The following is an 8,905-nucleotide window of genomic DNA, read 5'->3' on the forward strand; positions in this document are numbered from 1 at the left end:
GGCCGAGGACACTGCTGCGGCTGGAGCCCGGCCCGTAGCCCTCCTCTGCCCCTAGAGCCACCCACTCCCCCTCAGGCTGAGACTCTGCGGGTGCAACTGGACGAGGCCCGCGAGGTGCTGGCTGCGCTGCGCCGGGAGCTGCAGGGCAGTGAGGAGGCCCGGGAGGGGTTGCAAAGGGAGGCCCAGGATGCCTGCCGGGCGCTGGCTGACGCAGCCCGCGAGAAGGACGCACTGAGGGATTCCAACACCGAGCTGCGGGCCGCCATCCGCCGGGCCGAGCAGGAGAAGGCCAGGTAGGGTGGCCCCCAGGAGCAGCTCCCACCAGCCTGGCCAGGTTAGGCCCCGGGGGCAGGGCAGGTGGGACACAGGGCGTCCTACTGGGCGGGGCCCAACGATGGTGCAGAGCACCCACGAGGCAGGCCCGGGGTGCCAGCTGCCCACCCAGACAGTCCAGAGTGCAGGCCTGGGATGGGGAGGCTGGGACGCCCCGGGCATGTCCTCACCCTCGAGAAGTTCTGTCCAATAGACGAGATAGACCCTGAGCGGCCGGAAGGAGACAGCCCAGGGCTGGGGAGTGAAGGAGGGCCCTCAGGGGCAGGATGGCCGGCGGGCCTTCACAGGGAGTCTCAGAGGGGCCACAGGGACCGGGAGGGGCTGGGGGGGTGTTGAGGCCTGGGGAGAGGGGTCTGAGACCTGGGGAGGGGGCTGAGACCTGGGGAGAGGGGGCTGAGACCCGGGGAGAGGGGGTGATGAGACCTGGGGAGAGGGGTCTGAGACCTGGGGAGGGGGCTGAGACCTGGGGAGAGGGGGCTGAGACCCGGGGAGAGGGGGGTGCTGAGACCTGGGGAGAGGTGGGGCTGAGACCTGGGGAGAGGTGGGGCTGAGACCTGGGGAGGGGGGTCTGAGACCTGGGGAGGGGGCTGAGACCTGGGGAGAGGTGGGGCTGAGACCCGGGGAGAGGGGGTGCTGAGACCTGCGGAGAGGGGTCTGAGACCTGGGGAGGGGTCTGAGACCTGGGGAGGGGGCTGAGACCTGGGGAGAGGGGGCTGAGACCCGGGGAGAGGGGGGTGCTGAGACCTGGGGAGAGGTGGGGCTGAGACCTGGGGAGAGGTGGGGCTGAGACCTGGGGAGAGGGGTCTGAGACCTGGGGAGGGGGCTGAGACCTGGGGAGAAGGGGCTGAGACCCGGGGAGAGGGGGTGCTGAGACCTGCGGAGAGGGGTCTGAGACCTGGGGAGGGGGCTGAGACCTGGGGAGAGGGGACTGAGACCTGGGGAGAGGGGTCTGAGACCTGGGGAGAGGGGGTGCTGAGACATGCAGAGAGGGGTCTGAGACCTGGGGAGGGGGCTGAGACCTGGGGAGAGGGGGCTGAGACCTGGGGAGAGGGGGGTGCTGAGACCTGCAGAGAGGGGTCTGAGACCTGGGGAGGGGTCTGAGACCTGGGGAGAGGGGGCTGAGACCTAGGGAGGGGGCTGAGACCTGGGGAGAGAGGGCTGAGACCTGGGGAGAGGGGTCTGAGACCTGGGGAGGGGTCTGAGACCTGGGGAGAGGGGGCTGAGACCTGGGGAGAGGGGGCTGAGACCTGGGGAGAGGGGTTGCTGAGACATGCAGAGGGGGGTCTGAGACCTGGGGAGGGGGCTGAGACCTGGGGAGAGGGGGCTGAGACCTAGGGAGGGGGCTGAGACCTGGGGAGAGGGGTCTGAGACCTGGGGAGGGGGCTGAGACCTGGGGAGAGGGGGCTGAGACCTGAGGAGGGGGCTGAGACTTGGGGAGAGGCAGGGCTGAGACCTGGGGAGGGGGCTGAGACCTGAGGAGGGTGCTGAGACCTGGGAAGAGGCGGGGCTGAGACCTGGGGAGGGCACTGAGACCTGGGGAGAGGGACTGAGACCTGGGGAGAGGGGGCTGAGACATGGGGAGGGGTCTGAGACCTGGGGAGGGGGGGTCTGAGACCTGAGGAGGGGTCTGAGACCTGGAGAGGGGGCTGAGACCTGGGGAGAGGTGGGGCTGAGACCTGGGGAGGGGGCTGAGACCTGGGGAGAGGGGGCTGAGACCTGGGGAGAGGTGGGGCTGAGACCTGGGGAGAGGTGGGGCTGAGACCTGGGGAGGGGGCTGAGACCGGGGGAGGGGGGGCTGAGACCTGGAGAGGGGGCTGAGACCTGGGGAGGGGTCTGAGACCTGGGAAGAGGTGGGGCTGAGACCTGGGGGAGAGGGGGGCTGAGACCTGGGGAGAGGTGGGTCTGAGACCGGGGGAGGGGGGCTGAGACCTGGAGAGGGGGCTGAGACCTGGGGAGAGGGGCTGAGACCTGGGGAGGGGTGGGGCTGAGACCTGGGGGAGGGGGCTGAGACCTGGGGAGAGGTGGGGCTGAGACCTGGGGAGGGGGCTGAGACCTGGGGAGAGGGGGCTGAGACCTGGGGAGAGGTGGGGCTGAGACCTGGGGAGAGGTGGGGCTGAGACCTGGGGAGGGGGCTGAGACCGGGGGAGGGGGGCTGAGACCTGGAGAGGGGGCTGAGACCTGGGGAGGGGTCTGAGACCTGGGAAGAGGTGGGGCTGAGACCTGGGGGAGAGGGGGCTGAGACCTGGGGAGAGGTGGGTCTGAGACCTGGGGAGGGGGGCTGAGACCTGGAGAGGGGGCTGAGACCTGGGGAGAGGGGCTGAGACCTGGGGAGAGGTGGGGCTGAGACCTGGGGAGAGGTGGGGCTGAGACCTGGGGAGGGGGCTGAGACCTGGGGAGGGGGGCTGAGACCTGGGGAGAGGAGGCTGAGACCTGGGGAGAGGTGGGGCTGAGACCTGGGGAGGGGGCTGAGACCTGGGGAGAGGGGGCTGAGACCTGGGGAGAGGTGGGGCTGAGACCTGGGGAGAGGTGGGGCTGAGACCTGGGGAGGGGGCTGAGACCGGGGGAGGGGGGGCTGAGACCTGGAGAGGGGGCTGAGACCTGGGGAGGGGTCTGAGACCTGGGAAGAGGTGGGGCTGAGACCTGGGGGAGAGGGGGCTGAGACCTGGGGGAGAGGGGGCTGAGACCTGGGGAGAGGTGGGTCTGAGACCTGGGGAGGGGGGGCTGAGACCTGGAGAGGGGGCTGAGACCTGGGGAGAGGGGCTGAGACCTGGGGAGAGGTGGGGCTGAGACCTGGGGAGAGGTGGGGCTGAGACCTGGGGAGGGGGCTGAGACCTGGGGAGAGGGGGTCTGAGACCTGGGGAGAGGTGGGGCTGAGACCTGGGGAGGGGGCTGAGACCTGGGGAGGGGGCTGAGACCTGGGGAGAGGTGGGGCTGAGACCTGGGGAGGGGGGGCTGAGACCTGGAGAGGGGTCTGAGACCTGGGGAGAGGGGTCTGAGACCTGGGGAGAGGTGGGTCTGAGACCTGGGGAGGGGGCTGAGACCTGGGGAGGGGGCTGAGACCTGGGGAAGGGGCTGAGACTGGGGGGAGAGGGGGCTGAGACCTGGGGAGGGCACTGAGACCTGGGGAGAGGGGTCTGAGACCTGGGGAGAGGTGGGGCTGAGACCTGGGGAGGGGGCTGAGACCTGGGGAGGGGGCTGAGACCTGGGGAGGGGGGGCTGAGACCTGGAGAGGGGGCTGAGACCTGGGGAGGGGGTCTGAGATCTGGGAAGGGGGGGGGCTGAGACCTGGGGAGGGGGCTGAGACCCGACCTTGGCCATGGCGAGTGGCCCGGCCATGGCAGAGTCCCACCCAGACAGAGCGTGCCTGCAGAGGCTGGGCTTCGGGAGCCTAGGATTGCAGGCGGGGAGATGGAGGCCTGCTGGTCACCAGGACAGTCCCCTGGGGTGCCAGAACCCCTCCCCAGGCTGAGCCCACGCACGCCCCTCCGCTCAGCTTCAAGCGCTCCACGGAGGAGAGGGAGCAGAAGGTCCTGGTCCTGGAGAAGGCCTGGGCAGCAGCCCAGAAGCAGGCAGGAGAGCTGCGGACTGGCCTGCGGGAGGCGGAGCGGGCGGCTGTGGACACCCAGCAGCAGCTCCAGGAGCTACGCAGACAGGTGAGGGTGCCACCCCGGGCCCCACCCCCAGGAGCACCCCCATCCCCATCCCCAGGCCCCCAGGGCACTGTCCCCAGGCTGGGAGCCGCAGCCGAAGTGCCCTGCTCAGACCCACGGGGTCCAGGTTGGGCCTGCCAGCGAGACACAAGGGCAAGCCCCAGACTCCCTGGCTTAAAGCAATTGCCCTGACGCCCATGAAGCCTGAGAGCCAGGAATCCAGCCAAGGGTCAGCACAGCTCTGCTCCACAAGGACCACACCGAGGAGACCCGGCCGCACGGGGCGGGGGACAGACGGTGGGCTCCCCTGACGCGCCTTCTCTGGCACCCGGTGTCTGATGCTGGCTGTGGGGGTTCAGCCGGGCGGTGCCCACGCCCCCAGTGGCCTGGGCTCCTCCTGTCACGCCGCCTCCAAGCTCAGGGTGAACAGACGGGCACCGCTTCGTCCACCGGCCTTGGCTCTTGAGGCTGCAACCACTGACACAACCGCCTTGGTCTCAAGCTCACCCCATGGGGGTCCTAGAGCCCCCCTCATGTGGGATGCCTGCCTAGCATGCACACACACTTCTTTCAGCCTTCTACAGACACGGCGGTTGGTGAAAAGCCTGCTGTAGGGACAGGCACGGGCACACTCCTTGCTCATGTGGCCTGTGCTCCAGGCATCATTCACAGCCCTGGGCGCCTCAGGATCCCGGCCCCAAGACAGGAGGTGCCAGCAGAGGCTGGGGAGTGCCTGAAGGGGTCAGCTCCTAGGGCCTATTCTCCCAGGGGCGCAGAACAGACCACAGCCCTGAGCGGGCCGTGACTCAGCCTCCCCGCGTTCCGTCTGCTGCCCGAGAGGGGGGGCCCTCTCCACAGACATGTGAGCAGGGGCGGGGCTCAGCACCGCCCGCTGACCACCCCAGCCCCTCCTGGCACAGGGGCCCAGGCGGCCCCGTCACAGTAGCCCCTCCGTGTCCAGGTGACGACGCTGGAGGCAGAGAACCAGAGAAAGAGCCGGGAGCTGATGCGGCTGCAGACGCGGGGCGCCCAGGAGCCGAGCTGGCAGGAGGCCCTGGCACTGCAGAGGTTGGTGGCCGAGGCAGAGGCCGCCCATGAAGACTCGCAGAGGGAGGTGGGTGCCCAGCACCTAGGGCTTCCGTCTGGCCAGAGCGGGACCGTGAGGGGTGCCTGGCTGCCTCCTCCCCGGCCTGGGCACCTCCCGATGGGTGGGGGCGGCTGCGTTTATTCCCCATTTGCTCACGAGTATTCAGAGGCCCCTCACCCAACTGCGGAGGGGCACCCTGGGGGCTGGGGCACAGGTCAGACTACGGGCAGGGTCTGCGGCAGCCGACAGGGTATCCGAATCAGGAGGGACAGGGTGGATGCTGCAGAGGCGCGGCTGGGTCAGGGAGGGCCCGTCCGCCCCGGGGCTGCACCACCGAGAGGAGGGAGAGGACGGTGGCCCAGCGGGAGGTCCGTGGGGACGGGTCCTGGTTGGGGGCAGGGGGCTTGGGGGGCAGCAGTGAAGTGAGCGGGAGGAGGGGTGGCCTGGCCACTGGCCCGCGTGCACTGACGGGACAGCCTTCGGCTTGTCCCCTGTTTACCCCTTTGGGAGCCCATGGTGGGGGTCCTGGACTCAGCACCACAGCCGGTGAGCCGTGGCAGATGGGCCTGGGGCTGGCCCCACGCAGGCCCAGGAGCGGGCAGCCTTTGGCCATCGCCCTGTCTGGCCAGGGTCGTGTGGCTGCCAGCCAGGCTCTCTGCTGCCTGCCGGGACCTGCACGTGGTCCTGGGGTGCTGCCCCCACCCAGGCTCAGGGGTCCCTGCTGCCAGAAATGTGCTGGGAGGCAAGTCCAGAGTCCCCCTGCTGCTACACCCAAAGGAGGGCGTGAGGCTGAGACGCCTGGAAAGTCTCGGCAGGTCTGGAGCCCCCACACCCCTCCCACAGGTCCGGAGGCTGCGGCGGCCGCTGGCGGAGGTGGAGACCTGGGCTGAGACCCGGGAGAAGCAGCTGGAGTGGCAGCTCTGCGAGAGCCGGGGGTCCGAGCGGGCCCTCCGGGCGGAGCTGCGCAGCGTCACCCGCAAGCTGCAGCAGGCCGACGGCGCGGCCGACAGCCTCCAGGCTGGCCCAGACGGGGCCTGCCACCGGACCCACGGCCTCGAGCAGGAGCTGGCCCAGGCCGAGGGCGCCAGGCGGGAGGTGGAGGGCCAGCGGGGCCGGCTGTCCTCTCCTGAGCCGCCCGGCCCCCCCCACCAGAGGTCAGTGCCCTCCGCACCCGCCCCGTCACCCGCCTGGGGCGCCCCAGCCCCCCAGGGCTCTGCCCCGCTCCCCGTGAGTGAGGCCAGCCGCGTGAGGGGGCGGGGCGCCTGTGCGTCTGTGTCGGCGCCTCCGCTGCGCCGCCAGCGCGGCCCCAGCGCGGCCCACCGCGCCCCCACCGCCCCCTCACCGCGCTCAGCCGCCGTGGGCGTCCCCACCGCGTCCCGCCGCGCCCCTAGCGCGGCCCACCGCAGTCCACCGCGCCCCCACCGCGGCCCATCGCGGCCCAGCGGTCGCCTCTGTCCTCAGGCTCAGAGAGCCGGTTCCACTCGCCGCTCCGGAGGCCCTCACCCAGCCCTGGAGACCGCAGGGCAGAGGGGGACCCGGGCCTCCACGAGGGACGCCCTGAGGGACTTGAGGCAGAAGCCAAGGGATGCCCAGCGGGAGGGGTAAGGGGAGCAAGGAGCACACGCCCCGGGGGCCGAGGGGGATGGGAAGGCGCCGCTTACTCGGGCCGCGGGCCTTCTGTCTGTCCACCCTGGCTCTACTGAGACCCTGGCGGGACCTGGTGGGAGAAACACCACTAAACACTGGAGCCACTGGAAGCCCAGCTTGCCCCTTTTCCGGCTGCCTCTGTGCTCGGCCAGCAGCAATGCCTGTCCTCCGAGGACCCATCCCAGGGGCTGGCCAGGTCACCCCACAGTGCTCCAGTGACCTGCACTCCAGGGACCAAGCCCTGCTGCCCTGGGGACCCCCGTGAGCCCTGCCCCCAAGCAGCGGTGAGCTGCCCCACCTCCATCTGCCAGCCAGGCATGTGGACTGCCTGCACACCCACGGGCTGCCCCCAACCTTGGTCCCCCACAGGACGTCTGGTGTTCCCAGGCGGGGGGCCTGAGTGCCCGGCGGGGGAGGCCAAGAGTGAGCACACCTGGGCCCAGAGCTGCGTGGGGCAGCTGCAGAGGGCGCTGGCTGGTGGAGGAAGGGGAGCTCCTGCCTCCGCCCTGCCCCAGGTACCACGGCAAGGGTTGTCCTGGGAAACGCCAGGCTTGGGCCCTGGGGCCAGCCCCCAGAGCACACACCCACCGAGGGCATCCAGCACTTGGCAACCGGTGGTCTTTCTCAGCCATACTTCCACATCGCAAGAGAGTCTAGTGCAGAGACCTCCAGGGCCTCCCCGCCATGGCGCCCAGCTCCTGTGGTCACGTGGCCCTTCACCCGCTAGGTCCCTGCCCTGCGTCACCCCCTCGGAGACAGGCCCCCTGCCCTGCTGGTCCCACCTCATTTCTGTACCCTCCCCACGCTGGGTCCGCTCAGGAGGCAGGCCGGGGCCTGGCACAGCCTCCGAAGGAGGGGCTCCCTGGGGCAAAGCCAGAAGGAGAGAAGGCTGGGTGGGAAAGGGTCACTTCCCCCAGGGACCCTGAGCTTCCGGGCAGGACAAGTAGAGCAGGGGACGATCAGACAGAGGCCTCTCCACCAGCTGGGTGTCGGCCACCTAGACCCACAGGGCCTCGGCCTCCTGGGCCGCGCAGGTGCCCCCCGGACCTGGGAGCCAGTCAAGCGGCCCCGCCTGCCCCCCAGGCCGGCGCCAGGTGGAGGGCGAGCCCACACAGGCCGTGCGGGCCCTGCAGGAGGAGGCGCTCCCGAGGCTGAGGCAGGGCGCCTGGCACGTGCGGCAGGCCACGAGAGGTGGAGGCTGCAGGTGGGGAGCACCCACACCCCAGGGCAGTGGGGGGACGGGGAGGCCGAGAGGGCTGCTGAGGAAGGGGAGGTTTCAGCTGCCCGTGGTCAGAGGCCACTGAGCTGGCTGAAGCAGACGGCCCCCAGGCACACTGGGCCCTGCGGAGCTAACTCCTCAGGGTTGACCCAGGCAGAGCATCTTTGAGGTGGTCCAGCCCTTACTTTACAGAGGGGAAACTGAGTCCTGAGCAGAGAGCAACTTGGTCCCCATGGCGCCGTGAGCAAGGGGCAGGGTCAGGACAGACCGCGGCCGCCCAGATCTGTGCTTTCAGGGCAGGAAGGGGTGACACTGGCCCAGCCTAGGCGCTCTCCGCGTGTGCAGGGTCAGGGGTCAGGTTTACCACCGTGGGACCAGGTCCTGGCTGGGAGCTTGGAAGGTGCCCAGGCACTGGGGGAGGGGCTGAGAGAGCAGGGGAGGGGCCCAGGTCGTGTTCTGTTTCACAGGTATGTTCACATATATCTGTTCCATGCACATTTAAAAGCAGTTTCCTGTTTGCAGGTTACAGTTTTCAAAATGTCTCTGTTAAATTAACCTCACAAGTGTATCTTTCACATACTCTACCCACATTCTATCTCCTGAGTTTATCACAGCTGAGAATCATGTGTTGAATTTTCCCACTACAATTATTGGGAGGCAGTGTCTCCTTCTAACGGTCTTTAGTTTCTGATTTCTGTGACACGCTCTGTCTAATGTGAACTGGAGGCCTCTGTGCCCTGTTCCACACTATCTGCCTTGAATTCTACTCTGCTTGGGGCTGGCAGTGCCACCCCACCACCCCGACCTTGGACTCTGCACTTGACTCTGTGTGTATTTGGCCATCACTTCATCAGCCTCCCTTCAGTTCAGTTCAGTCACTCAGTCGTGTCCGACTCTTTGCGACCCCATGGACTGCAGCACGCCAGGCCTCCCTGTCCATCACCGACTCCCGGAGTTTACTCAGACTCA

General features: G+C 68.9%; 1 protein-coding gene across 1 annotated transcript in view; it reads left to right on the forward strand.

The window, feature by feature from the left end:
* The window catches only part of CROCC2 (ciliary rootlet coiled-coil, rootletin family member 2), a 45,351-nt gene extending 36,446 nt beyond the window's left edge, over window positions 1–8,905 (forward strand). Inside the window, 9 exon segments of the mRNA XM_043876396.1 lie at window positions 76–293; window positions 3,827–3,986; window positions 4,945–5,097; window positions 5,914–6,460; window positions 6,502–6,598; window positions 6,600–6,671; window positions 6,997–7,001; window positions 7,087–7,232; window positions 7,719–8,905. Coding sequence (XP_043732331.1) covers window positions 76–293; window positions 3,827–3,986; window positions 4,945–5,097; window positions 5,914–6,460; window positions 6,502–6,598; window positions 6,600–6,671; window positions 6,997–7,001; window positions 7,087–7,232; window positions 7,719–8,021 — 1,701 coding nt within the window. The 3' untranslated portion in view covers window positions 8,022–8,905.

This window comes from Cervus elaphus, chromosome 20 (genome assembly GCF_910594005.1).
Source record: "Cervus elaphus chromosome 20, mCerEla1.1, whole genome shotgun sequence".
NCBI lineage: Eukaryota > Metazoa > Chordata > Mammalia > Artiodactyla > Cervidae > Cervus > Cervus elaphus.